The sequence below is a fragment of the Chamaea fasciata genome, unplaced genomic scaffold, assembly GCF_029207755.1.
Source record: "Chamaea fasciata isolate MVZ Bird 193981 ecotype frontalis unplaced genomic scaffold, bChaFas1.0.hap1 SCAF_3, whole genome shotgun sequence".
In the NCBI taxonomy this organism is placed as follows: domain Eukaryota; kingdom Metazoa; phylum Chordata; class Aves; order Passeriformes; family Sylviidae; genus Chamaea; species Chamaea fasciata.
Genome location: NW_027094088.1, coordinates 20,828,821 through 20,854,581, shown reverse-complemented (window position 1 = coordinate 20,854,581; position 25,761 = coordinate 20,828,821). Strand labels below are relative to the sequence as shown.

At 36.4% G+C, this 25,761-nt stretch overlaps 1 protein-coding gene across 1 annotated transcript in view; it reads right to left on the bottom strand.

The window, feature by feature from the left end:
* USH2A (usherin) overlaps positions 1-25,761 on the bottom strand; it is a 380,780-nt gene that overhangs the window by 146,057 nt on the left and 208,962 nt on the right. The window contains exon 38 of the mRNA XM_066178272.1: positions 14,519-14,698. Within this exon, the coding sequence (XP_066034369.1) occupies positions 14,519-14,698 (180 nt within the window). The remainder of the gene's footprint in view (positions 1-14,518; positions 14,699-25,761) is intronic.

Genomic DNA, 25,761 nt, shown 5'->3' with positions numbered 1-25,761 from the left:
TGAAGTTTACTCTGGTTTGGTTTTTAACTCCTTCCCCATTATTTTTCCTTGTCAGCATATACCGAATATAAATAAGAGTTGTTCTTGACTTTTTCATTTAATATATATGTGCAACCATGTTACTTCTCCCACTCTCAATGACTACAGAATGCACAGAATATTTTTGGATTTTTTTCTAATTTTATAATTTCACTGCTGGATGTTTTCAATTACAGAAACAGCTCCATCTAACAATACATATACCAAGGACAACACACCCTTATTCAACGCACATCCTTGCACTTTGGAACACGCAGTGTGAAAGGTTCATGGTGGCCCTCTTGCTTTCCCCTCTCTGGCACATTTATCTTGGGAAGAAAGAAAACTCTGTTTTGGCAAAAAGCAAATTGAGAGATATAAAGAAGTAGCTTAAAGCCTTTGTAAACTTAGACTAAGTCCAAACTTGTTCACACTTCAGGTTAGTGAAATTTTCTTTTTAGAAGTATAATATGAACAGGGTAGAGAAATATCTCATTCCCTTTTCATGATCTATCCTGTTTTATACCTCTGCTCTCTGCTGTAATAGTATTTTCATTTGGAAAAAAATAGTTTTGTAAATCTCTTCACTTTTAGCATTATTCTTTAATGTGATTTTTATGGCACAATATCATTCAGAAAAAATAAAACTAAGATGTTTGGGGAAAAACTAAAATTTATCTTTATCTGGATTGAGTGTGTAAGCTCTGTGGATTTGTCTGCACTTTCACTATTTGTTACTCCTAGCTTCAGAGCATAATTTTAGTAGGGCCCTAAAATTCAACTTGAGCTTTGCTCCATGACTTGCAGATCCAAAGTTCAAGACAATTGTCTTTTGAAATCCCAAAGCAGGCTTACTTACTCCTTATTAATATGTTCTAGAACAAAACAAAACAAATCAGACCTTCCCCCTCCTCATGTACAACTTCAACACCAACAACCTGGGCATGGGTCTCAAGTGGAAATATTTGTAAAAGATGCTCCTTTCCTAAATGTTACATTTCACTGAGATCAACACTATAAAAATGTCTTACAGATTTGTCACCTCACCTTTCCATAAGAAGTAACCTGCCTTCCTTCCTCATGTTAGGTGGAAGTTTGTCCATCTTACTCAGCAAGAACTTTACTAAACTCTAAAAGCTACAAAAGAATGCCAATAAGCAATTAACTGAATCATTAATGATTTTAATACCTGTAGTGAGGACATTGGCTAGAATTTATAACTGCCCAGTAAAGCTAATTCAGACTGTTCAAAAGGATGGCAAGACAATAACTGCCATACAACAAAAACTTATTTTAAATACTGTGAAGAAAAACCACAAGGAATGGTATTAAAAAATCAGGCAGAAACTGCAGTTAAACAAACAGCTCTTTCTGGTTAATTGTGACTCTGGCTACTGGAAAATGAAATATCTCTGTGAAATAGCTATAAGAAATGATCAGATCTGCCTGTCTTAAGAGGACAGATGTGACAAGAGCCGCAGGAACAAGATCCCATCTATCTTCATGCAACAGCTTCAGCTTCCTGAATGAAACAGCTTTAGACATTAAGTTCAGGAGGTTTTTGGGGATCACAGGTCTATTATTATTATTATTATTATTATTATTAATAATAATAATAATAATAATAATAATAACTATTATTTATTATTATTATTATTATTATTATTTGAATTTCTTGTAGTTGGTTGTTTAGCAATTTTGGGGTTGGCTTCTTTTGTTTATTTTTTTAAAGCAAAAAGTTGAATGAATTTGACATAATCTTCAAAATGTTACGGCCTTATAATCAGTATCTGGCATCAGAGAGCTATAACCAGAGGGAGGCATGGTACCTTCCACACTGATGGAAACATCTCTGGTAAGAGTCTTTAGACTGCTAGCAAGGAGCTTCTTGGCTAAATTAAAATCTCTTTCTTAATGTTGATTCCAGAATTTCAGAGGACTGCAGGGTGGCTTTTAAGCTTGTAGCTTGTTGTTTGAAACTAAACAATTCTTAGATAGTTCAGAAAATTCAGAGACTCTCCAAAAACAACAACAACAACAACAACAAAATCAAATTTTATCACTCATGGTTGGGAAAAGCCCAGGGAAGAAAGTTTAAACCTATGTAGTTAAAAGAACAGTGAGGATAGATGCATCACAATCTTCAACTTCGCAGAAGTTTTGGAAAGACAGAGAATGTCTCCTAGGACACACAGTTATGGGATTAAACTTCTGCAAAAAACTCTCAAATCTCCATCAGACTAAACAAATACTTACCAAAATTGAGGTAACTTACAATTTTGAGGAAAGAATATGGAAAGAGATGATTTCCCAATTAACTCTTTTTCAGCCTAATAATTCTCTGAAGGGGGTTCTAACATCATAGAAGATGAGAAAGTTAAAAGAAAAATGAGAAAAGGCATAGAAGTGGTGATGTTACAAGAAGCAAATGCATTGTTCTGAAGCATAATCTGTTAAAAATTAATTTTAATATTGATTTATTCTCTGACTGAAGGAAAAAGGATAACACCAGACACTCAAAACCAGAAAGCACCATTCTACTTGAACAAGTGGACATGGCTTCTGCAAATGATTATTATCTATACAGGGTTGTCAAGCATTGGAACAGACTGCCCAGGGAAGAGGTGGAGTCACCAGCCCTGGAGGTATTTAAAAGGTGTGCAGATGTGGCGCTCAGGGACACGGATTAGTGGTAGACCTGGTGACGTTAAGTCAGTGGTTGGTTTTGATGACCTTAAAGATCTTTTCCAACCAAAATCATTCTATGATTCTATATCTCCATCCAACGTGGCAAAAGAAACTAAGAAAATATAGCAACCTCAGCTGAAAGGTAAAGAAAATGGGATACTGGAAAATAAGTGAACATTCTCACAGAAATAAGAAGTCTCATTAAATAAGTCTCTTCCTGCTGCACTCCTGCAGTATGGATTTGCTGGTGGACTGTTAAAGAACAGGCCACCCTGTTGGTAGAAAACCAATTGATAGTGTATTTTGGTAAATAATTGGTAAATAGTAATAATTGGTAGTGTCACCAATTGATGTTTATTTTGACAGAAGTCTCAGTTTATATATCTCTCTCTGTACAGACTGGAGAACAATGCAGGGGTACAAATAAATTAGTTCCACAATAAGATTATCTGTAGTTATTTTTAATCCATAAATTTCTCTGTGGTATATAATGGATGGTGTGAAATACTACCATTTCTGATGGAAACCAAGCTTGAGAGTGCCCATAAATAGAAAACGGACCTGACAAGCTGACAGATTAGCTGTTGTTAGGGAGCCACTACACACAGTGGGTGGTGCAGTCTTACAGTATCTTGAAAATCCTACAGGTATTTGTGAGATCCAGGTTACTGAACTACCTTTTGACCACAAAACAACTGCAGCCAGAACAGACTTCCTCCCTCTCAAATTCTTTCCTTACTTGCAGAAAGAGGCGCCCATAAAGTTTCTGCTCCTAGTAATCAAGGCATCACAGAGCTGGCTTTTGTTCACAGCTACTACTGAATTCTTTATGATATATATATGGTAATCACAGAAAGACTTTGACTCATTGTCAAAATCAGTCAAACACTCCAACTTTACAGACTGGGAGTCTTGTCTTTGCTTGCAAGAAATGTTGTTCACCTCAACACAGTAGAAGTCACATCAGTAGACTACTGAGTGCATAATTCTTTGAAAATTGATTTCCTAAGGTTCCATCAAGTGTCTTGTAAAATTTTGCTCCCTGGAAGTCTGTTTCAGTAGCAACCACATTCTCACAAATGGAAGTTTAGAAAAACCAAACCAATAATAAAAAAAAAACCTAACAATGCCCCCACCCCCAACAATATAGTACTTTGCTCCAATCTTCATGCTATTAAAAAGCATATTAACTTTTCCTGTTCACCCGAGTTGGACAAGGCTGAAAACAAAAATATCAAAGGAACAGTATCTATTAAGTAGAAACTCTGGTTTGTATGTCATCTTAACCTGCTTCTCAATTCACTCTACAGCATTCAAAGCATATAGACTTTGAAGTAGACTGGATGCTATAGATTTTTTCTGCAAAGTATAGTATATGTCAGATTCATACAAAAACCCAAAAATGACTGTATATTTTATTAAAAGCCTATTTTTATTCTCTCTCTCTCTTGTTAACAAAAGTCTAATTTAGTTGTTGTTCCCTTAGGTACGAGGTACACAGTTCATAATTCATTTGATAAAAAATGTCAGTTTAGATTTTTGCACTCCTTTGATAAATGAGAAAAAACATGTACATTTCAATTTCCTTCTACGAGGTTTCACTAACAGAAGCCCCCCTCCCATTGTGCTGCTCAAAGACCTTTGCGTTAAATTAAACATCAAGATTCAGAAACTGTAGGGAATGATATTTCCAAGACATACAGTACAAATACATGAGTCTAGGAAAAAAGGTAATGATTTTTCCTACCAGTAAAGTGATGTCTCCCAAAGAGCATCTTTGATCCTTGAATTAGTTCTCAGTTATAATTTAATATATCAAAACTGTCAGTAGCTTTCCTTACATTTAAACATAAAGTGATACAGTCAGCTCCACAAAAAGCAAAATACAACATTCAGGGGCTTTACTACCCCCCACCCCCAACATGTGCTTGTGACTCTGAAGTCCATCAATATTAATGAGGAAAATCTGTGTACATCAAAGGAGACAGCAAAGAATTAATTTAATTGTATCTGTCATCAGCACTAGTATGGAGGTTTTTTTCCTATATAACCAAATCCTGCCATTGATCAACGTGTAAAACTCTCAGGGGTGTAATCTGCACAATGGAATAGAGAAGAATCAAAAATTTAGTTCTGGAAATAAAACTGATATAATTAGGGAAAATACCAACAAAACACTGTGTATTATTCTCTTATGTAACACATGAGGCCAAGGCTGACAAATCTGAACCACCACATTTCCAGAGTAAACAAGAATTCTTATCACTCCTCCAAATGCCAAATGCAATGCTACGGCTGTCACTTCACATTACGGTCCAGTCCAACAGCTGCAGTATCAATAAATTAAGCTGTATTAGAAAATAGCAATAGGATCACATTCTGATTCTCATGCTGAGCATCAGCACTGACGAACAACATACATCCAGAGCCATGAACACCCAGAACTCAGCACCTTCTCCTCTTGCCCTCAGTGTTGCTGCTGTGCACGCTCCCTCACCCCAGCCTGGGAAGTGTCATCAGCTCCACGTTACAACAGCACTCGCTCTCTTTTCCCCCAATAAATGAGACTTCCCCCTACACCCAACAGCAGAGTTTCAACAGGATAGATGGACAGTATTCTGCATTCCCTGCTTAAGACTCCAGAAATAAATACACTGCCCAGCAACTAGGAGACAAGATGAATGATCCAGATCTCCTTTTTTCCAGCCAGTGTTCTAACAGAGAAAAACTATGAAAGAATATGAAAGGTAACACCTCCACTGCACCTAACTGTGGCAAAAATCCCTGACTGTTTTCAACCCATCACAGTTCCCCACTAAAAATAGTATTTCAATTGACAGAAATATGATGTAGGTGTAATATACTGAAGCAAAATGTTTAATATTTAGGGTGAATAAAAAGGAATTCAGACAAGACTATTCCCACACAGAAATAATCTGTTCAAAATATACAGCTGACTTCTCTGATGAATAGCGTAAAAGGATTACAACCTTTTACAGCCAAGCCAACCACATAGGAATGTTCATACAGCATTATTAAGCAGCTACCCATCAGTTAATGCCCTGTTCTAGACGCTTTTAACAAATAAGCCATTTATATGAATTATCTCTGGGCTTCATTTCCTTAGATAATACTGAAGAACACATAAATTCATTGGAATTGGTGATAGTGTGTCAATATACAACAATGAACGATCTGCTCACAAGTATTCTTACTGAAAAGACCTTGACTGCTGTCATCTTGTTCAAAATCAGGTAGCCTAATTGATTAAAAGTCATTGTAACACCATTGTGCTTTATTCAAACCCAAACCAGGCTGAATGTGTTCTGCCTTCTGTGACACAAGATATTTCAGAGCATTTACCCCAAAATACATGCAGCACTATCCATCACAGGTTCAAGTAAACTAAATACCTTGGCAATACTTACTCTCTAAAATACAGATTTTCTTCAATCTTTTGACAAAAAGTAAAGGGCCAGAGGAAACTTCCTCTCCTTTGTTTATTTTTCAAACATAGGACTAGATCCTCAACACAGAAAATTTACAGCTGATTAATTCAGATTACAACCATCAGTTGAGAATTTTGGACAACAGTATCAATTTCTTACGAATAACCCTCTCAAACAGGATACTTAGTATGTAGGGGCACTCACAACTTCAATGTAAAGAAAAATAGAGAAAAGACAAGTATTTTTTCTTTATATAATGCCATCTCTTCAGTTATTCTTTTCTTTACATATGTATTATTAGACATTTTTAGATAATCTAAACTCAGTCAACCTGAATGGATGCATTTTCTCTGTATGCACTGGCTACATTAAGCTCTGGTGACACCTTTCACAGAGAGGCAATCCCGCAGCCTAAGCTAAGAGACAAGAAAAAAGGCTGACAAACTTTGTGACATGTATATTATATTTTTCAGCATGAGGAGGAATATAAAATTTTCTTCTACCTTCTGTCGCTAACACATGCCTCTCTCGCTGTCTGTAAAATGGGAATAGCAATCCTCAGTCACCTGAGATGCCTACTGGAAATCTGAATTAGCAGATACATTTGTAAAAATCATAAAAGTAAATAGGTCAGTATGCAAACAGTAAGGATTAATATAATTCAATACTGGACATATCCCCCTGCAACATGAAATGCATTAATTCCCTTTCTCATTTTACTCAGCTGGAATTAAGCTAAGAGCAGAGTATTTCTTTGTCAGAGGAGTAATCATGATCTGCATAGAGATCCAAAGATAAAAAAAGACAGAAAGCAATTGAGTATACATGAACTTGCATATACTGATACATCATATACGTTTTTGTGTGTGTGCACCTGCACACACATGCAGACACAGAAAAAAACATTCAGAAAGGAAAGAACAGCGAGGAAAAAGCTGTCATACCCCAGGAATCAACCATTAAGGGCTAGAGACTCTTATACTTGCCTTTGTTGAAAGAAAGAGGGTAGCACACCCCAACACTTTATTATAGAAACACCAGAGAAGTGGTGACTCTAGTCACTAATTTTCACTGAACTTCCATTTTCTCTCCCTTTCTGCCTTTATAGAGAAGCTTATTTCCCCTCAGGTACTCAGCCAACTGACCTAAAGTTAACAACATAGATGAAACAGAACGAGGAGTGATACACTAAGAAAAAGTAGGGAAAAGTCAAAATACTACCAGAACAAATAATTAGCTGTACGAAGGAAAAATGCTTATTTTCTGCAAAGCATTTTAAGAATTCAGATATAAAGTTTCAGATATTTTTAATTCAATTTCAGATCCCTTTCCAAACTACAGAGAAAACTCCTAAGATGTAGTTACTAAGAGTAATTTTTAACTGTATGTAGAACCAGAAAGAAAAAAAAAAACACACAAAAAACCCCCAAAAACCACTTGTATGTCCATGATGCTTAAGAAAGATCATCTCTGATATTTCCCTAGCTAAACAGAGGGGAAAAAAGGTGATTTGATTCCCTGTACATTTAAACCTCAGCAAGATCTTAAAAAACCCTTAGTTTCCCCCACACCCATGAACCCTTTTTTGCCTAATATGGAAACATGACAAATATGCAACAGGGTGACAGAACTTTGCTGGAGGTATACAGAGTTCACTGCAGGTAGAGGAACTTAAAAACCCCCTGAACTGTGCAAAGTGGCTCATGACTTCAAACCTTGCCACTTCACTGAAATGCTTTATGATCACCAGGCTAGCTTCCATAATCTAGACACTTCAAGTGCAGAAAATACAGAATGACATGACCAAAAAAACCCCAGTGAACCAAAGAACAAACAAAAAACTCCCAGATATTTGCCTCTGCTGACAGTTAATGAAAGTGAAATTTTATTCCAAAACCTATAAGGCCAGAAGTAGTCAAAAAAAGAAAGTATAAAAACACGAGCTTTTTAGAAAAGCAGTGCAAATCATCTCAGCAAAGTAACACAGAAATTTATCCTATTCCTAGTACTTACATATATCTGGAAAAATGGTTCTAAAGATGAAATTCACGGTGTGATTTTTCAAATGTCTTCTGTATGTTTTCACCAGGAATTTCAACAGCATTTTGTTGTAGAATTCCTTCAACAGAGCCTAACTTATCACATAAACAACACTGACTTCAGTTACAGTACTGAAAAATCTAGTCAGATTTGCTCAGAATGAAAAGAAAAATCAAAAGAAAAAAAAATCCAAATATGAATAAGATTGAGATTCTATGAAATTTTGCACACTTCATCTAAATTGTGTCCTTTTTTGTGTACAATTGAAATTGGTCTGAAATAGGTTAATGTGATAGTAGGTAATAGTTTTAAATAATGATCTACCTCTAAATTCCACAGCAGCCCATTTCCCCCATTTTTATATATTCCTCTGTATTTTTGAAGTACAATCAAGATGTCGTTTTTCAGCATGGCATTTTCCCTAGTACAGATTCCTTCTAAGAGTTCTAAAGTACAGTCTGGATCTCATGCTAGGGCTAAGGTTTTTGGAAAGACCTGAGTGAGACCTCTTCAGTGAGGTTAATTGCCTGCTTATAGACGATCAACTAGCTGTTGCAGTTTTCCCTGTCTCATCTGGCTCTCCCTCAGCAAGCAAAACACATCCATGTTCTTCCAAGCAACTAAAATTGCTGGTTTGATCTTCTTGTCTCAGCTGTTTCATGCTGCTGTGGAAGAGACAAGAAACTGAGGAGCTGGTTAATGCAGGTGCTTTGTGTCTGGAGCAGAGAAAGCACAGCTGGAACTATGGGAGATCTGCCCAGCCCCAGAAGCACAGGGTGAAAAGGCAAAGAGAAGGAGGCAATCAGAAGAAAATGACATAGCTGGAATGTCATGACCTGCTGGCAAAACTCCTCAGTTTTATGAGTAGGGACTTACACTAAGCTTCAATTTAAAGCAACCTTTATAATGTGTGGAGTTAGGCTGAGCCCCAACTGGCTGCAATTCAGGAGAGTAAGCAGCGAAGTGGGCACCTCTGTGCCTCTCATTGCCAGAGTTTGAAGACATCACTGTTCAGGAATGAGACTTCTCTCATCTCTTGCCATGCAAAACACCCACCCATGTCGCCCTGATCTTTTTCAGCCTTCTGATGTTTACATTTTTGTACTGGAGTTTCTCAGGGATTGTAACATAAACAAAATGGATGTTTTCACATTCCTCTCTGGAGGAAAGACAATTGATAGACTTCTAGTTTGACCAGTGGGGTCAAAGAAGTGTCAACCACATCGTCCAATCTCTGTACATTGTCCAGTCTATATAAAACCAAGAGAAAAATAAACCAGCTCTCTTTTTGCTCTCACAACCTTACTGCTTGAGTGTAGTTCTTTCATGTCTGTCTAGCGACACACCCAAAATCAAGAATGGACACAGTATGAGCTCACTGAAAGGTGTGCTGAACAGCCTGGGAGAGGGGAATAAAAGAAAGTAGCACCAATGAAAATGACAATCAATTCAATATTGCAGAGATTAGAGAAGAATTACTGTTTCAGAACAGTAAAAAGAACAAGTCTCAGTTTTTCACACAAGCACTTTTGGAATCCTACCCTTACATCCCCATGAAATCACCCTTCTGGACAAAAGGAAGTGGAATGGACAATTTACACACTGACACTCTGTGATTAGCTAGATCATTGATGAGAGACGCAGGAGAGCTCTTTCCCCCTCCCTGCTTTATCCTGCCCTCTCCTTAAAGTACCTGTAGAAAATATATGGTCACAATTTTTCACTAAGAACTTTCTGTTAACACAGAAGATATAGAACAGAAGAATCCTCTTGGATTATTTCTCCTGGATTTCTCTCTAAAGGGAGAAGGGAGAGAGAGGAAAAGGAGAAGGAGGAGAAGGAAAAAGAGAGAAAAACAAGTGATATCTCAAATACCTGAAATTTGAAGCAAAGGACGTTCTTTCGAAACAAATTTTATGGTGTGACTCAATGTGATACTAGAAAAAACGGGAAAACAAATCTGTCTCACAGGGAAAATTCTAGCGTATTCAAGTTCAATTTTTCTTCCTAAATAATTCTGACTTAGCATCAGTTTGTTTTGTTTATTGAATATTCATTCCTCTAAGGAGGCCTGCTGGCTTCAGTGATCAACTTCCACGAGCAAATGCTTTCAGATGCGAATATAAGTTGTATGATGTGGTTCCTACTTGTTTGCATAATAAGATCAGTGGTCCTATGAAAAGGTTCAGTATCCAGTCTCCAAGGTGTTGTGACTTAAACTACAGTGACTGAAACTCTATGGCTGCAGACACCATCTCCTGTAGATATTGAACAAACATCAACAGCTACAGGTATGTAGGCTCAAGTTTTGTTGCTGAGAACAAGCCCAGGCAAAGAAAGGCATGCAGTATTCCACGCAGAAACAAGGCACCAGCAAGGGGCAGGGCCTTAAGGGTCTAAGTCAAAATCTTACATCTTTCCCTGCCAGACATTCCTATGTTGTTCAAATCACAGACAGAGCACATAATCGAACAATGTACTTAATAAATCATGGCAGGGTTTAAAGAGGCACTTCACTACTTAGGCATATTCTTTTTCCAGAATATCTTTCCATTTGTTTTATCCAGGACGTACATATCAATTCTTTGAGGCTCTTTTCTGTAGATAAATCAGCACCAAGTTAATGGTTTGTAATCCCCAGTATAAGAATCCACAGGGAGTAAACTCTGCAACGTGATACAGAACTACCATCCACAACAGTCCTCAGACCTCTTGGCATGACTTGGAAATCCAGTCCTTTTTCCTGCTTTGTAGGTGATGATTGAGACTCCTCCTTCCTGCTTCCCATCAGAGCAGCAGCCTGTCCTTCATTTTGCATATATTTATTCAACATAATCCATCTTCTTCCCATTCCCTTCCATACTCAGGCTTTGGTGGCCAGAGGAAGGGAATAAATGGATTTAACTAGAAAATAAGCTATTATCAGCAGTGATAGCAAATTCCCTTTCTGCTAGCTTACCATCCCTTATTACAAAGCAATTCTAAAATAATGGGGTCTTCTATGTGCCACTACATTGGAAACAGCACTCATTGAGGAGAAAAATTGATAACCAAAAACTGTGCAAAAGGTCTTCTCCCAGAATTTTGCAGTTTTATACCTTCTCTATCTCTTCAATTGATTTGTCTAATGAAATTAATTCTAAAACAATTTGTTTTCCAGATCTTTTACCGGCTGGCATCCTCAAATTAATGTGAAGCAATGGCTAGTATATTATTTTTTTACAGCTTCTATCAAAGCAGTTTAGGACAAGATGAATATAACAAATTTATTCTTTTTGGAAAAAAATATAAAACTCAAAAAAATTTACTTCTACCTCTGCAGTATGAAATTTGTCACTAATCATTTTAAACTATGCCCTTTTATGCTTCTTCCATCTCTTTTAGCTTTCTATGCAGTTCTTTGATGTAAGAAAGACAGTTTCAGACAAGATTTCAGTTCATCTGGAAAAAAAAAAAAGCTTTAAGTCTTGAGGCAAAAAGCAGTGTATTTAAAATTTATATACTCCATAATGCCTTTGTTCTGAACTTGAACATCCTGAAAAACTTCTCCTCTCTTTTGCTTTCCGACTCTGAAGATCATTTCTTCTCATGGTTTCAGCTTCTTATTATGCAACAGGGACTTTAACTGGTGGTTCCAGCATTTAAGTACATGCACAGTCATGGCTGACCCTTTCTGATCAATTGCCAATCCATACAGGTTTGACTGATAAAAGAGCCAATTAGATTTAAGCAAATTAAGGGACATCACCAATGTCAACCACTTATTAAACTGAATGCTGAATTCCATGCATACCAAACACTAATGCACCAAGTCCCATTAAGAGTTGAAATCCTAACCCCATTAGTAACTCCAGACCACTACAGGGTAAGGGTCAAAAGAAAGTTTTATATTTATGGATTAACATTTGGATTCAGTTTTTATTTTTTTAATCTTACCAAGAACTCTTGAACCTGCATTGCAATTTTAGTCGAGGGTGTAGATAAAATAAATTCCTTATTTCTAAGATAGTTTTTTTTTTTTTTTGAGTGTTGACTTTAAGCGTGGCAAATGAGCATGATAAGAAATTAAGATATATTCAATCAGGTAACACTAAGGATTTGGTGTGCTTTATATTGTGTGCAATGTGTTTTAAAGCTAAAAAAAAGGAACAAAAAAAAAGCATGTTGGAAAAAAAAGTATCACAATTCTAAAACAGTGATTATCAATAACTTTAAAATGGAATACTCCTTTGTCCTCTACCACTCTCCCTCTTAGACAATCTTCTATCAAGCTCCATGAACTACTCCCCACAGTGTAGATTTCTTAAATAGTATTTTCTTGCTATCCTTGAAAAGAGAATGCTACATTTTAACACTCATTAAAAGGCTGTGCTTTTGTACATAATGAGACCTTCTTTACTTTTTGATCAAACTAAACTTCTGCCTAAGTGAAATCTTGGCCACTGACGTAAAAATTAAAATTCTTTCTTATCTAAGTAGCATCTAGATTTCATTTAATGTTTTAGAAAGTGTAAAGGCACTGAATACTGCCCAGCGTAAAATTACCATTATACTCATAATTTAGCATGCAATGGAATAGCATAACATTCAAAGGCTCATTACAATAAACATCTCAGTAAAGCAAACATATATTGTCCTAGATGCACACATGTGTGTCTGTACATGTGTACACATAGAGAGAAAACACCGTGTGTGAGAGAGCATTTCTCTCATATGCACCACTTCATTTATTATTCATTTCTCTACAGATCACAGTCCACTGGACAATAGCATGGAAGATTTCTTTAATAACTCTCACTGCTAATTTAATTCTACTTAAACACACATATCCTACTGAATGCCACATGCTTTTCAGCATGATTTTATGTGTAAATCAGGATAATATGTTTTCAGATCATTAACTAAAAGGAAGCATGAACTAAAACCTATTTAACCAATGAGGTATTGCTTTTAAACTACCACAAGGTCATAAAAAAGATAATTTCAAAGCTATAAGTTTTCTAATTGTAATCAACAACAATCTAATGATGAAAGGAAATGTATCTTAATGGCTGTCATAAACTTGTGCACATCCTTGCTTATCTTCAAAGATTCTTTACTTTGTCATTTGGTGAAATTTTCACTACCAAATTTTGCTAAGCAAAAAAATACTGGAGCTGGAAGTATCAGTGCCTTACTGCTCAGTCTTAAATGTGCAGTAAAACTCAGTTGCAGTTTTATTATTATATGAGAATGTATATTTGTTAATTGCAGGTGCAACTTGACAATTGGATTGGAAAGTATAAAATGTGCTGGGAACTGACTTTTTCCTTGTTTCTCAGCAATCTGTCATAAAAACTCTGTATTGTACTTACTCACTTTTCTGAAGTCCCCGAACCCAATCCATCTGTTTGCAAGCAAGTTGCTTCAAGTCTGTGGTTTTGAGCTGTAAGGTTTATGATTTTTCTTTCCTTTTCCTTTTTTGCTTTTCTCTTCTTTTGCTTTCAAATTGTATGTATGTCCCACTACACTGTTCTTTGTCAACAGCTACACCACAAATCTCTCAAAAACAAGTGTAGTTGGATTCCCACTTAAAAATTCAAAATTGCCTCAAATTATTTGTATCCATTGACATTTATTTAACAAAAACTAATAAGCTAGGGTTTCCAGGAGAAGAAAATGCAAAAGTAGCACATCTACATAAACTATAAATGTAAGTTTTCTTAAAAAAACTCAAACAACAACAAGGCCACAAAACAAATCATTGTACAATGTTTAGGGCATATTTGCTCAATTCTCTTATTTCAAATTGTTCTGAAGATAATATCCAGGCTGGCTTACAGCCTAATTCACTGTAAATCAGCACATTGCAATTGACTTTCTTACAGCTGAATTATTTTGTGGATTCTGGCTCAATATATTGCCAGTGGTTTATATTGCTATTATTAAACAAATTCTCTAAATCTATCCAGTAAGTTCTCCTCGTCAGCACTTACAACTTTTACTCTAAAACACATTACAAAATGCAGGTGAGTCTCTCTATATTCTTGGGCTAGAGTAGCTGTCCATGCCAGATACACCACCATTCACAGAAAAAAAAATGAAGTGCATAATGCACTTCTCACCTTCATAATATGCTAACTACACAACCATGTATTTTCATTTTCTAGTTCTTAAATGGATGTGAAAAACAAGAAACCTAAAAGAACAATTTTGTAAGAACTACTAACACAAACAGATTCTTCTGAACTTCAGTCCTTGGCTGCAACAATAAATTACATTTTGTTGAACAAAGTGTTTGTTTAATTGTTACATGCACAGAAAAAGCACTTTTTCATACTTACCTCCTGGAGGCATGACTATGGTTATAGCATCACTTATCAAGCTGCCCTGGCTGTTGGACGCATTCACTTGTACTGTGTAGTTAGAAAATGGAATCAGCCCTTTAATGGGAACCCATACATTGAATTCCTTGCTGCTGCACAACATCCGAGTATCATTTACAATAGAATAATTAGCATTATCTGTTATGGAAAAACAAGAGGGGGAGGGAAGGAACAAATGTTAGACCTTGCATTTGCTACTAAAATGAAAAGTTACCATTTATACCAATAACACACACAAATTTTTTGGTCTGTTGGGAAGAAAATTATTATTCATAATTTCTCCTCCTGTTGCCAAGAGTTTGTGGCATTTGTAAATCTTGGAAAATAAAAAAACCAACACATGAACCAACCAGTTGCAAAGCTGATTGCAATATAGAGCAAACAGAACAGAACTGTTCTGTGATGACTGCAGATTTCAAACATTAACGATAATTCTTATACCCAAGAAAGACTAGCAAAACTTTTTGAATTGCTAGAAAAATGCTTAACTTAGGAGTAGATAAAATTCCATTGCATGCATAACAAATAGTCATCTGCAGTAACAGAGGCTTTCCAGCATGGCCCATAGTTCTCTCAAAGACAAAACAAGGATTTGAAGTACTCAGTTTATCAGTTGAAATCATCAGAGGACACCACAGCAAGTTACATGTCCTTTGCAGCCCTTTTAAGATCTCAAACTTAAGATAAGACAATATTTTACCCTACAAAAATAAAAAACCCAAAACCTTTCCAAAATGCTTAGTTAGACTAGAAGAGAAAAAATTATATGTCAAGTATAACAGGGTTTTTTTACTTAATGAAAACCTTAGCCACACATCTCAGAGCCAAGCTGACTCAGTTAAATATCAGCTTATATTTTGAGTATATGAAGTGCCATATAAACTATTAATATTATTATTACTGTCCATCATTCCATGGAGAGCTCTCACACTGAAGTCAACAAAAATTCTGCATTATAAACAACAGCAGAATCACACGAGTCTAAGACCACAGGTATGAGAATGAGAGTAAACAGACTATAACTACAAAAATATTGTAAATCAATTAAGACATCGTCACAGCTAGAAGATTCAATATTTACATCTGAGTCTTCTACAAAATCTAAATAAGACAGAATTAAAAAAAAAAAAAAAAAAACAGAAAAATCAATCTTTTAATTAATTTTTCAAGGGACACTCATTGAAGTTACTCATTTTGAAGCAAGTTTCAAGTGAACTATTGAAACTGAATAATATTAAATCAGAAACAATTTTTCAAGTACTCAATGTTTCTATGATAAGCATTAAGGTGCATTTGCTGCACATTTCAGTCATTCTCACATTTCATTTTGCCACAGGATGAGCAATCTGGTTTCCTCTAATTTGGGGATTCCTATGAACAATTTGGTTCACTTATGATTCAAATCCAAGCCCTTCCTTTATTTTGGTCTTTATGAAATGCACTGGTATTTTCAGTTATTCTATTGGTAACATAAAAAAAAGCTTTTTTTTTGAGGTTTTGGGGAGGGGGACAGGTTTGAAAAACGCTTTTTTATAAATCTGCCTTGTAGCCTACCTAGTTCCCCATTGCTCAAATTCTACCTGGATTGCACCCTACCATAGCACCAGACCACCCAAACAGACTACAGTAGCATGAATGATTTCATGAGGTTTGATGGATTCATTTTGGATTTCACTGAAATTTATCTGAGAGACCCTGTTTTAGGTACAGCAATAGAGGCAAAGCTTCTTTACATGCAAGTAGAACAATCACATTTTACACATTCCACATACAGAATCCTTCAGAAGCAAAGTTATTTTGTCTGAGATTACTCTTATGTACTCTGGCTACTCAACCAGGACTAGAAAAATGCATCTGCATTACTTGATCTCAGCTTTTAAACAGTATATCAAACCCCCCTTCTGCACCTTTGTGAAACTGTCCCTGTGTATGATCTGGGAGAAGATTCAATTCAGCAAAGCACATTTCTCCTATTATCTATCACAGTTTTTGTGATGTTTGTGATTTATTATTTGAGCAGATCATGCAACAGTATTTGTTATATACATTCTTAAGGTCCTAGGGACATTAAACACTTAAGGACTCAGCTGGCTGTGGAAAAAAAAAAAAAGACGCATTTTTCAAACATTTCACCTCCAGTGTCTGGGAAAATTTAAAAATACAGTGTTAACAGATCGGCACATAGTCTAGAGTCCAATCTCGAGTACAAAAGAAATTTGTCTAACAGCAATGTATATATGCCAAAATCATGTGAAAATAAACTTTTTTCATCAACAGTAGAGATTTAACTTGTTAATATTTTAATTTCATCCACCTGAACCTGGCAGGAAACCATGTACTTCCTCTGCTATTTTTATTCCATTATTAATCTTTCTTTCAATGGCTAACTATACTATATTTTAAAAATACAGTTTCAAGTAACAGAAAATGAATTAAAAGGATAACACTCTATTCCAAGTTGCCTGGATAACAACATTAATATACAGTAATTATACAATTAGTTGTAACATTAAATTCTAGTTATAGTAGAGTGATTACTCGGCAATTATAAGAAGTATATAATTACTCAATAATTAGGAGAAGTATGTAATTACATAACCATTTTATTCAGCTCAAAAATGAACTTGCAAATTTACAATGAGATAGACAACATAGCAGCTCAAAATTTTTCATTGCTTCTAATAAAAAGCTAAAGAGTACTTGCAAGTTTCCTAGGCCAAATTTTACACAGACAAAAGGTGTTTTATCCCAATTCCCAGGCAAGGAACTTACTGCTGCTGGCAAGTAAAATATCAGAAGAACATTTTTAAAATGCAGGTCTTGCTGCAGCTGACTTGCAATATGGAGTTTTGCCACTTCTCACTGCCTAAACTGTGCTTTCAGTGGGCTGGAAAATGCAGACACATAGGTTCAGCCTGACAGAAAGCGATACAGCGATAACCCTGTCATATCATTCCATGCCATTCCTGCCCAGACTGCCTCAGCGTGGACCCAATCTGTGAGTATAAGTGGATGAGGCCTTCCTCTTTCCAATTTTTCTGGATGTCTTTCTGTCCATCCGGCTCAAAAGTCCCACCAGCAAGTCTATTGCAGATGTAAACAGCAGTCACCTCAGACAGTGGTAAAGTCCTAAGAGACATTGTTCTACCTTAGACAAGTGGTTTTTGCCACACCTCCTCATTTCTGCCTTGTAATGTCTGCCATGAACAGACACCAGCACCTCAACAAACAAGATCCCCCCATGATTCTGTTAACATGAACACCATAAAGGGGCAGAAAAAACCCTCCTATACCCAGCTCACCACATCCAGGAACACTTAAGGCATGCAAACACCTGAACAAAAAGATGAATCCTGATAGGAGAAGGCTCAGAGACACTATTTTCTATAACCTCTTAAAAAAAAAAAAAAACCTAAATCCTTTGCAGACATGAAGGGCTTCCCCAAGCCCCTCAATCTTTCCATATTTTTGCATAGCTATGTTTTTGTTCTTTTACTGGCCTTCCTGCTCAGTTCTCCATATCTCCCCAAAATTATCTGAGGGAGTTTTTTGCCTAAGGCTAATTGAGAAATACTTCTGCTGTCTCCAGTTTATTCCTAGTTTATACCAGGTCAAGGTACATCAGCTTTTCAGGAAAAGATTCATATGAAGGAATGAGGGCTAAAGGATATCCATAAATACACTTTAAAATGATTTGTAGTTGAAAAAAGGCAAGGAATAAAACATGCCTGCATTAAAAAGGCATACAAATACATATACTGCATTCAAAAGCACTGTTTAAGAGTGCTAAGCTTCAAAGAGCACTCTAGCTGGTGAGTATCTGTACTTGAAGGTTCAGGATGGTTTTGAGTGGACACTCTGCAGGGGACTCCAAGCAGATGTGCATTCCTGTTACTGAGCACCCCTGTAAATAGGTAAATTAAGCTCCTGTGAGTCAGTGGTGTGTAAATTACTGCTGTCCTGGGTCCCTCATCCTATGGGGTTCACTAGATTGAAATAACATAAATGGGTATCCTTTTCCACTCTTGTTATAATCATTGTCACAAGAATTTTAATGCCTCATATATTCCATAATTTTTTTCTGTGTGCTGTACTGCTCTGACCTTTTCAATATTCTGTAATTTGACTGGCTGGCGATTTCAAGTTCTCTCCTTTTTACAGCCTTATTAACTTGTGGGGAAGAGGTGAAATGCACAGCCAATCAGAATACATAATATTGCAAAGGTCACAGCAGTACAGTACAGCATCAGCAGACACAGAATACTGTATATTAGTCATTAGCATCCTGATATCTTATTCATGTGACTAAGGTTGTCAGGAGCACAGGAAATGGAACAACATGAAACCATTCTCATGGCAAAGAAATAATACCAGCTGAACACATTCATCTTACATTTAAGAATTTTTTTGTCCCCAAATCTGGCACATTTAAAGGTGCTCTTTCCATCAGGATCAAAATTTACGTTTTTGAGAGAAGAGGTAATGAACTGAGATGTTTCCTTTTTATGTATTAAACAGAGAAAGATATATTTCATAAATGTAGGCAAATACCAAGCAATTCCATTAGTATCACTGCAGTCGTGATTAATACCAATCCATACTTCACATATAGTTCCATTATGTCCAGATAACCTTTCTTACATAACAAAACATGTTCCGCTACAATATTCAAGCAGACAGAAGCCGAACTATTACCACTGTAGAAGACTACTCAAAGACTAAAGGTAGCAAAAATCCAGCTAACTATCCAAAGTACTCACATAAGCTAACTAACTGTCCAAGGGACAGTTCATGTGAGGATCTATACAAAGATTACTTAATTAACTATCACAAATGCTTACAGTTGTTTTTATGCCTGCTTTATATGACTGTGAGCATACAGAGGTTAAGCCTTGTACCTTGGGCCATAGAAAAAGTTAATATCAGATCAGAATAGAAAAATAAAAATAAAACAAGAACTCACTTTTTCAGCTCTTTTCCCCAGAACTCATCCTTATTGTCACCAGTTTCTGTCCCTATTTGAGACACCTAGTTTGTGTCTCTTTGACGCCACATTTTTGGGGGGAAATTCTGTGAATATGCACTCTTCTTTGTGGCTTAGCTCATTGTTTTGTCCATTAGATTTGCCTGTTCTTCAGCCTCATTAACTAACACAAAAGCTACATTCTTCCCAGGTAGTTTTTTTCTTTTCTCCCTCTTTTCTTTTCCCATTGTTTCTAGTGGAGTATTCAGAATAAAAAAAAACCCAAAAACAATCACTTTCCATTTGTTTGATTATCCCAGTAGAAAAGCAGCTAAAATATTTCTTTGGCATTATTGGCCTCTTTTTTTACTAAGAACTGTAATAATGAACTGTTCTCAAATTGTCATCTCAATTGTTATACTGACTTGTGAAATAGTTTGGTTTTGATGCCATACCCTCTTTTCAACAAACTATTGGAGGGGGTTTGTATTTTGAGATGAGATTGGTTTCTATGGTTTGGCATTCTGTTTTAGAGGATTTTTCTTGGTTTGTTTTTTTCTTTCTTTTTTACAGATAAGCACACTGCTGATATTTTGCCTCAATGTCTTGAACCACTATTTGTTCCCCTTCTCCTGAGCTGACAGATGTATTCTTCCTATGGACATATCATGGTCACAGTCCATCAAACTGAGTTCAAAACTTAAAGACTCTCTTAACACATGAAAACTTCACTCTCATGGGCTAGGAGGAGTTGCTGAATGAGGCAAAATAAGTAATTTAAAAGCGCTGTTGGGGACTAAAAACATTATTTACCCAAAGTATTAATTTTCAAGTAAATAAGAAGAGTTTCACATTATCTGCATTGAAAAACTTAATCTTTTTCCTTTTTCCTTGGGAATTAAAAGAAGCCTTTAGTTGTAAAACTGAAAAATGGAAAATATTTGAAGAATGAGATCAAAATCTGCATTGGGACGTACAGCAGAAATCTGAAATCTTAAACACCCAGTTTCTGACTGGTACTCAAGTCATCACTCAAAGAGGCTTCTTACAGACTCAGATTTCGTAGAGATATCTTACATTGTCTTGAAACGTAAAGAATGTGTACACTGTCTGTCACTGACACTGGAAGGGGATTCTCCCTCTCTATTCAGCCTGGTGAGACACATCTGGAGAGTTCATCCTGTTCTGGAACCCCCGGCATAACACAGATCTGGACTTACTCAAGTGGAGTCCATGCAAAGATGATTAAAGCCTATGTCACATGAAGAGGGTTTGAGAGAACTGAGGTTGTTCAGCCCCAAGAAGAGGAGGAAGGATCTCAAAAATGTGTAAAATGTTAAAAATATCAGTTGTGAGGACTTAAAGTAGCAAAACATTTCTCAGCAATATATAGCAGCAGAACAAAAAGTAATGAGTACATACAGAAAAAAACAAGAAATTCTGATAAAACCTAAGAAAAACCTTTTTTCACTTTTACATTGGTCAAACACTGGAACAAGTTGCTCAGAGTCTCCAACTTCGATGCTACCCAAAAGCCAGCTGTACACTGTCCTGGGCAATGTGGTCCACCTAACCCTGCTTGGAGAAGAGAGCTTGAACTGGTTTTTCCCTAGAGGTGCTCTCCAACCTCAGCTGTTACATGATTCTAAGAAAATTTTCAGAACACTTTGAGAACCCTAAGGCAAAGCAGGGGTAGTCATTATGATGAAAGCATGTTTCTGTCAGTAGAAATAAGTGATTATTAGTGTTACAAACACTAAGTAATGTGCATTTATGTGCTCATTAATTCTATGGACTGAAATATGAATAAAGCCCACAGCTTGATGTGAGAGCTCATACAAGAAAGTCAGCACAGACCCCATGGATGGTTAATGACTGCAGCCAAGATTAGGCTTTGTCATGATGGCAGGAAGGAAGGAATCTTCAATGCGTGGTCTCATCTACCCTTTGGAGCTTTCATCTCAGTGTTATGAGGTTTTGAACTAAAAGCCTCTGTAATTGTTGATTAAGTTGCCAAGAAGAAACCTTTTTGATTTGAATAACTGTTTTAGTTTTTCTCATTACTCTTTCAAAAACACAGAAACATCTAATGAGTCTTGCAGCTGAGTCAGTCTCCTTTAGACCTTCCAGTTAAAACAGTGTTTTCAGTACAGTGTTAAATCTCTGCTGTAATTATATTAATCCCTACTGTAAGTCAATTTTTCTGCAATAGCGCCGAGGGGCATCAGTCCTGGACCCCCACACCACACACTGTACAGAGTGTTTTAGAGACACACAGTAAGAACACAGCCCATGACCTAAACCAAACTCTGGAAAACATTCTAGGAGTACAACCGACTCCTCTGGATTTCAAAAAGGTTTCCAATGTCCAAGCACTGTTATCCTGATATGAACAGGAGGAAGTGTCCCAGACAGTTTAGTAATCCAAGTGGAAGAACATCACATTGGACACAAGACATCGAACAGCAAAAGCATTTGCTGCACTTGCAATCTTAAGCTGATTGTAAGCGCAGCAAATAGTTACTGATTTCATCCATTTTGTTTGAGGGGTTTTATAGACAAATTATGAGACTTTATCAAGTTTATTTCATCAGGGATTTTATACAGTAAAAAAAAAATTCAGAAACAGTTAGCTTTTAAACCTTCAAATTTGCTTCTCCATGGTTGGAACATTCTTTCTCTAGCTGCATCAGTACATAAATGGAGATTATCACAGTATCTGGTTTCTGAATCTATGCCCATAATTCATGGATGCCAATAAGAATTTTCCATTCTCCAGGGACACTATCAGAAGGAGACTAGCTAAACACACAGAGCAGAACTTGGAGTCTCAAATCCATAATCAAATATCTAGATTGATTGTGTCACTTGCACTTGTATTGATTTCAATTGGAGCAGCTGACCCAAGGGAATAATAAAAATGTGGAATAAAACTGATTTATGAGAAGAAAATAAATCCTTTTGTGAGTGGGAATGAATTGGTACTATTTAACCCTTTCAATCACAGAGGGAGAACAATATTTATTTTTTCAGAATGCTGAGTTAGCTGAAAGAAGTCATATAAAAAAGTCAATACTGTCAAATGTCATTACACTTCGTTGCAGTACTTTGGAAGGAATGAAGCTCTAAATTTGATCTAGGATTTTTGTTTGGCATATGACATTCTTCTGGTTTTTCTGGTCACCTTTCATGAGGCATCATAAGTGATGCACTTGTAGATTGAAAGAAGCACAGATCACTCAGGTGACTGTTGTACTTACTTATAAGTTAACTCCCACTATACTATTTAGGGCAAAAACATGCAAGGCAACACAAACAGCCACATCAACTGCACACAATTATCATTTTAAAATGATGACCTATCATAGCGATCTTTCTGGTCTCACACTAGAAACTTACGTAGTCAAAATATAGTTTGATTCCCCCTTATAAAGTGCAAAGAAAAACTTCATCAAAAGCTTGTCAAATCCCAGTTTTCATTATGTTTTCTCTACCTGAGAAAACAGATGGGGTTTCTATTAGTCTCTAAAGAGAAGTTTATTTGTTTGATGACAACACATAGAAATATTCAACCCAATGTTGAATATTCAATTCAAACTCAATTTCTTTATCTGTGGAAGCTCTAGTCAGATTGTATATATCTTGTTTGGGTTATGTCATTGACATTAATCATATTGTGTTTAATGTCATAAATTGGTTTTTGGCATTTAACAGTTACCATAAATACCTAAGCACAGTCAATGTAGTCTTCATGTGGGTTAAAAACTCTGGAAGACATTCATTAACTAAAAGACTGGTTTTTTAGGAAAACTAATTGGCAAATTCCCTTTAACTCAATACTGTTTACCAGAGCCATCTCTAGAAGATTGCTATTATTCCCTAGACAATTCCAAGGGAGTGGAAACAGTCTTGGAGCCAATCCTGCTATGGGCAGCCACTATGAATTTCAGCCTGTTAAGAACTGATAACACATTCCTCATAAAAGTGGGGTTCAGCCCTATGTTCAGCTTTATCACATGAAACCAAATAAATTACAAGACAGAAAATATTCATGTGACAAAAACCGTAACTATGGGAATAGAGAGATGCAGAAGATCAATTGAAACACCATCTGTGGTCTGATGCTAGAGTCTTCACCAAAGAAATGGTCAGATGTAGGAATTAGAGAATGACTTTAATTTTGCTTTCCTTAGAGATGCCTGTATTAAGGAAAAGAGAAGAACAGCAATACCTGATACTGACAGCACTTGTGCTATGAGATGGTGCATTGTTAAGCTGTTCAAAACCTACTAAAGCTCAACTAAACATTACTCAATAAACATCCTGAAGTGCATGAAAACCCATGAGTTTTCTAGCCAGGCAAATCAAAATTTAAATGCCCTACAATTGCAAGGCAAAATACCCCTAACTCCTGTTCTGGTAAAGAGATTAAATATGGCTATTTGAAAATGGGTTATGCAGCCTCTTTGTTAGTCCCTCCTTTAGGACTGGTGAGTGTTGTAGGTCTGTAACTAGAACTAAGAAAAGAGACAAAATGAGAGAGGAAGGGGATGAAATTAGATTGAAAAATCTAATTAAAATTAGATCTCCTTAATGGTTGGCTTGGAAAAGCAGCTAAGGCTCCCACAAACATATCACACATTGAGAGAGGGGAGGTTATCTTTCTGGTGCAGAAGGTGGTAAGCACTTTGTAATAACTTTCATTCCTCATTCTCAAGCCTTCAGCACAAGACAGGCTAGGAACTTCAAAGGGGTTCAGCATTCCTTTCCCCACTTCCGTTGCCACCTGCAGATGGTGTCTATCCCTAGCAGTCATTGCTTTTTGCACTAGGTTGATTCCTAACACTCCCTTTGCGACTTCTGTTTGGAGAGGGTATTGAAAGTACTGGATACACTGTGCCAAGTTCAAGACTATAGGAAGAACTTTCTTCAAGAAGTCAAATGAATAGCTGGTCTGACTTTTACTCATTCATATATATAGTAAATATTAAACTAAAAAGGTTAGATGGGCAACACTGATGTATACATGCAAAAGTCAATTTGTTTATGCTGTATGCTGCAGCTAGAATTCTCTACTTTGCCAAGATAAGGAGAACCTTTCTGGTACACCTACTCCAAATAAGCATGGTAAGCAGAAAAATAATTTTTTTCTTTACAAAATTACCCGATTAACTATCTTGCTGAAAAGTATGGACCTTAGATGATGTGTCATCAAAATAAGATATAATAAGTATTAAAAAACCCTCAAGAAACAAAAAAAACCCCAAACTGAAAATAAAACACATTGATTTCTATACTCATAAGCAACAGAGTTCTGAGTATAACCCTGCAACTTCATGTTATGAAACTCCCTAAGGACATACAGTTAATTAAGGATTCTCTTTAGGTCAAACTCACATTCAAATGCATCACATCATGTTGGGGGCTACAGATTTGGATTAATTTTGTGCTAACGCAGTCCTCTGACAGAGGCAGGAAGATAAGAATTTCCTCCAAATCTCTCCTCTGGAAAAGAGGTAATACCTGATTCTTCCTGTCCTAGAACTTAATTTCAGACACCCAGATGGAATTAAAAATGACCCTGTATTCTATCTGAACCAACCTGAGAATAAACAGAGATGAATGAGGAAACTACTTGAGGCAAATAAGCCTGACTCTTTCACCTTTCTTTCCCCTCAAGTCTTCTGAGAATTGGGAGTGTATCAGATAACAAGAACTCTGACTACTCTTGAAGAGGAAAAGGCTGTTTCTGATCTGGTAGCATTAGTATTTTATGGCTTGGAATAACCAATTGCAAACCAAATTCCTCTTTAAGCCTCTTCCCAAGCAGATACAGGGCCTTAAATGACTTAAGGCAAAGCAACTTGTCATTGCATTGTATTGAGCCCAAGCAACGATGGGCGGCAGTTCACTGCAGAACTGGGATAGAGCCCTCAGTTCCTAAAGTCCTGCTTGATCTCCATAAAGTGTTTGCTGGAGACAAATACTTTTCTGGAACACTAGAACATACCTATACAAAAAAGAACAGCAAAACAGACTCAATAAAGCTTCTTCCTGTTTTTTAACAAGTACTTTCACAGACAAAGGTTTTCAGAAAAATGAAGAGTTGGATTAAGAAATAAAGGGTAATTGATAGAGGTATTTCCCTTGAATACATTGTTAACTCATAGCCAAAGTATGGAAAAATCCATTGCAAGTATCCTCCTCTATTGTCAGACAATCCAAACTATCTCCTGCT